A 4,667-nucleotide genomic window follows, 5' to 3' on the forward strand; every position below is an offset into this window, starting at 1 on the left:
ATTTTCGCCCCTTTACCAAAATTACTTCAACGGAAGGTTTCCAGATGGATATGCGGAGAAAATCCATCTGGCGGAGTCAGGTTACCAAATCCTTGCTTCGGCCTTTAAATTGAAAACCTGTCTGCACTCCGCCATAATTCTTCCACTCTTCTCCACCGCTCAACGCTCTGCTCTGTTCACATGCACTACTGCAGCTTCAATGTTTTTTTTTCAGGCCTGGATTGTGTTCCCTGGTTTCCTAAAAAGATTTCTGACTTGGATCTGTGCGCCAATAGGGTTTTAATGTATGGCTCGGAGTTAGATGCAGATCATCCGGTAGGTGTACCTTTTTTTTTTTTTTTTGCTTTTATCAAATTTCAGTTTTCTTGTCCAACAGATGAACACAGTTAAATTGCTGTTAATCAACCTTTTTTTCTATAAAATAAAATTCCCTTTATTGTTCTTACAGGGATTTAAGGACCAAATATACCGTAAAAGAAGAAAGTATTTTGCTGATTTGGCCCTGAGCTTCAAACAGTGAGTGCTCATTTATTTTCGAATATGCTTGAATCTGTTACTTTTCTTTTTTAACAGTGTCCTGTCTGGCAATGTGGCAATAAGAATAATTGTCTTGATGCCAAAAAAGAGCCAAACAGATTTTACTTTCACAAGTGGAGCAGTACAGCTATCGCCATAGTGTTCCAATTGGACTATGCATATAAATAGCTTTATTATGATTCATGCAGGGAGTATTACAGATTAAATTGACACTGCAATGTAAGTAGAACAGGAAAGGAAAAACATGAAAAAGGGGAAAAGGTGAAATAAACAGAAGATAAAAGGAAGACAATGATTATTATTCTTAAGAGTGAATTTCTGAACTCTGATATTGATGTTGTATAGTGAATTATAGATCATAACTACAACATTTATTAAAAAACAAGACAAAAAACAATACATTTTTAAAATATTACATCCCAAAAATGTCTAGAGTTTGGCAGAATAGAAGTACTGGCATCAACGGTAGTTCAACTTCCCTGCTTTGACAGTTTGTAGCAGTTCTATTTATTTATTTTTTTTAATGTATGCAACATTAGGTGTTCAGAGGCTACGTACGTGTGTTGAGACTGGAGGACGACATGTTTCAGTTCTGTGTTCATATGCAGAAAACCACACAGAACTGTGTTTTTTTTAAATCTAATGGTATAACAGTGACCAGAGCGTGCACAGAGAATATAAGGGTCTAAAAATTGGAGCCCATTCACCCCAGAGATTACACCACTCCCACACATTACATCAATGTTTATCACTAACTTGTAGATATCACCTTTTAAACCAATGAAAAACTACCTTAATGGGAAATATCAAAATGCTGAGGATGCTTTAGTGTTCCTGTGTAATTTCTAATCTGCTATTCTTCCTTTTTGCACTACTGATTATGCTGGTTATATGTCACAGCGGCGATCAGATTCCTCGCATAGACTACACCGCAGAGGAGGTGCGTACCTGGGGTGTGGTGTTTAGGGAGCTTAATAAGCTGTATCCAAGCCATGCCTGCAAGGAGTATCTGAAGAATCTTCCTCTGCTCAACAAATACTGTAAATACAGTGAAAACAACATCCCTCAGTTGGAGGATGTGTCACGGTTCCTCATGGGTGAGTCTTATAAACCTGTACAAGGGCTACAAAAATGATTTGCACACAGACTATAAATATATTTTATTTATACATACACTCAAAACACTGTTTACATTTGATCACTGCTGCACTTTATGGAATGGAAATATTAGTTCACTGTCTGAAAAGCTGTACGAATCGAAATTTTGTTTTGTATAAAATCTGTGTACACAAAATGACAGCAAAAGTAGTCTAACAGTTCCATGAATAAAACATTCCAGAAAAACTCATCAGAAGAGTCACTTGGACCCGACTCCATGTAACTGATTGGGCTGTTTTCCAATGTTACTTTAAAACACACTAAGCAGGGTGTGTTGAACTGTTTTCCTGTACTCCTCAAACGAGAAAAATCCAGACAGTATCTCTGCCCTTGAAATTAAACAGATGAGGCAGTTTAAAAAAAACAAATGCTCTCCTGGAAAATAATTACTTTAAATACTTATTTGAAAATTTTTTAACATAACACCCTCCTTAATGAATCCCCACCGTAACTAGACATAGTTACAAGTTACAAAAGTAGCTAAGGTATTAACTCACTTATTCTTCACTCAAGTAAGCGTGTTTCTCTGTTATGATAACTTTAACTACAACTGAAAGCTTAATGAATCAATTCAATTCAGTTTATTTCTATAGCGCCAATTCACAACACGTCATCTCAAGGCACTTTAGAATTCACCAGATCATCAAATGTAATTGATTCAAAGTTTTCTATTTAAGGAAAACCAGTTGATTGCATTGACTCATTGACTCGAAGGCAATCCCTCACACTAAGCATGCTTGTAGCGACAGTGGAGAGGAAAAACTCCCTTTTAACAGGAAGAAACCTCAGCAGAACCAGGCTCAGTGTGAGCGGCCATCTGCTGAGGCTGACTGGTTTTCCTTAGATAGAAAACTTTTGAATGTCCTCTTACCATATCGTTCCTTGACAGTGTAGTTTCAAAGTCACCAATTTAGTGTTACTTGGTCCCAATGGAATTTTTTATTGGGAACCTACTAGCACTAAGTTGCTAACTGGTTAGCAAGATGTTTGCCGGACAAAACCAAACTTGCTTATGAACCATCCGCCACAGCAATCCCACCACCTTGATAAACGACCAATCACATTCACTCTATTCATTCGTGTAAAGTCGGGCACGCTTGAAACAGCTGCTTCCCTACGACTTTAAGTCATAAAACAAGGCGGCTCTTTGGTGTGGTCTTCAAAGATGCTGGAGCTAAGATTGCACGTTTTTCGCAGAGGAACTGGTTCTGTTCAAGCTCTGTTATAACTTTAAAACAAAGAACCTTGAAAGAAGAAACTGGTCCTTTATCCAACATGTACAGGGAAAAAAAAGTGTGTTTTAAAATAACAGTGAAACATAGTGGAGTTATCTTCACGCAGCATTCCCAGTGATCGTTAAAGTCTAATGCTCATCTTATCATTTGTAGGTATGTTTGAAAACTTTCATGCCTATTCTTCCCTTGCTTGCCTTTTGATATCGGTCACTCTCTGTTTTTGTCTGTGTATCTTGTAAACAGAGCGCTCCGGTTTCAGCATTCGGCCCGTAGCAGGGTACCTCTCCCCCAGAGACTTCCTGGCAGGTCTTGCCTTCAGGGTGTTCCACTGCACTCAGTATGTCCGTCACGCCTCAGAGCCTTTGTACACACCTGAACCGTGAGTGGTCCTCCGAGTAATGAGTTTCTGATAGTGTTGCACCGATACCAGGGCCGGGCAGGGCCCCGATCCAGCACTAAAATGGTGGTATCTGTATCGGCGAGTACCAACAAATAGAGAACCGATACCATTTTGAGAGCCAAAAGTTTATTCAACTATTGTCACCCATTCCAGGTAGGCAATAAAATGTTCTACTGGATTCACTTTTTATTAGTCTTTTTCCTGCTTCACAAAGGTAGGCAGCAGCTTGACAAAGCCATGATGGCAATTATTTTACATCTAAGTAGTATGCAGTTCTTCATATATAGACACACATCGATTTCAAACAGATGGTATCATTATGCTATCGTTATCGGCCAATACTGCACAGCCAGGTATCGGTGTTGGGTGCCAAAAAAATGGCATTGGTGCAACACTAGTTTCTGATTCCCACCTCATCTGTTATGGTTCTAGATTCCTCCTTGTTTGTGTGTGAAAGCTTGCCTGTCTGTGTTTCATCCAGGGACACGTGCCATGAGGTGTTAGGCCATGTTCCTCTGCTAGCCGAACCCAGCTTTGCCCAGTTCTCTCAAGAACTCGGATTGGCATCTCTTGGAGCTTCTGATGAAGAAGTGCAGAAACTTGCAACGGTGAGAAATAAACATTGTGACTGTATCCGGTGTTATGCCGAAGGTGCATGCCTGCCGAGATATGCATCCCCCAGTGGCGGGAGCATGCCTCGCTCTGTACAACTGCGACTATCGACGAGGAAAAGGGATTTAAATATGACCAACGGTGCTGCTTGTTGTTATATGAATGATATAAAAACGTTTAAATATTCCTCTTGTGGGAGGAGATTTGTGGTTATTTGGCAGATTTGTTTATAAAAGCACAGGTGTTATTAACAACATTCAATCCAAATATTTTTTCCGAGGTACGGCTGATTTATTTGTTGTAGTTTGATATTCACACACAACAATAAACAGTGATAGCCGACGTGTTTTTGGAAACTGCAAAGCTTTGTTTTAAGTGGAAAATCAAACACAAATCTACACAGCACAGCGTTCACAGACCAGTGTGATGCATTCACGAGCATCACATAGCTATGGTGCATTCAGGAGCATGGGGCATTTCACACTTGCAAGGGAAGAGGCATAAACGGAACAGAACTTAACTCATACAATAATGTATTTATTCAGAAACAGTGTTGGCTTTCTTATAATACTGAATGCTCCATAATTGTATTTATATTATTTCGTGATTATGCACATCTGCTAGCTTTTTATTCAAAAAAATTTATAATATTACAGCAAATTATCAAAGTTTTTTTAAAGCCTGTTTAAATGCTCCAAATGAGGCTTTAGATCATACAATGACAA

General features: G+C 39.0%; 1 protein-coding gene across 1 annotated transcript in view; it reads left to right on the forward strand.

Annotated features, from left to right (window-relative positions):
- The window catches only part of LOC107101475 (tryptophan 5-hydroxylase 1-like), a 17,592-nt gene that overhangs the window by 6,724 nt on the left and 6,201 nt on the right, over positions 1 to 4,667 (forward strand). Inside the window, exons 4-8 of the mRNA XM_015400413.1 lie at positions 215 to 315; positions 449 to 516; positions 1,438 to 1,634; positions 3,174 to 3,309; positions 3,812 to 3,938. Coding sequence (XP_015255899.1) covers positions 215 to 315; positions 449 to 516; positions 1,438 to 1,634; positions 3,174 to 3,309; positions 3,812 to 3,938 — 629 coding nt within the window. The remainder of the gene's footprint in view (positions 1 to 214; positions 316 to 448; positions 517 to 1,437; positions 1,635 to 3,173; positions 3,310 to 3,811; positions 3,939 to 4,667) is intronic.

Source organism: Cyprinodon variegatus, unplaced genomic scaffold (genome assembly GCF_000732505.1).
Source record: "Cyprinodon variegatus isolate N-32 unplaced genomic scaffold, C_variegatus-1.0 Scaffold1100, whole genome shotgun sequence".
Taxonomy (NCBI): Eukaryota; Metazoa; Chordata; class Actinopteri; order Cyprinodontiformes; family Cyprinodontidae; genus Cyprinodon; species Cyprinodon variegatus.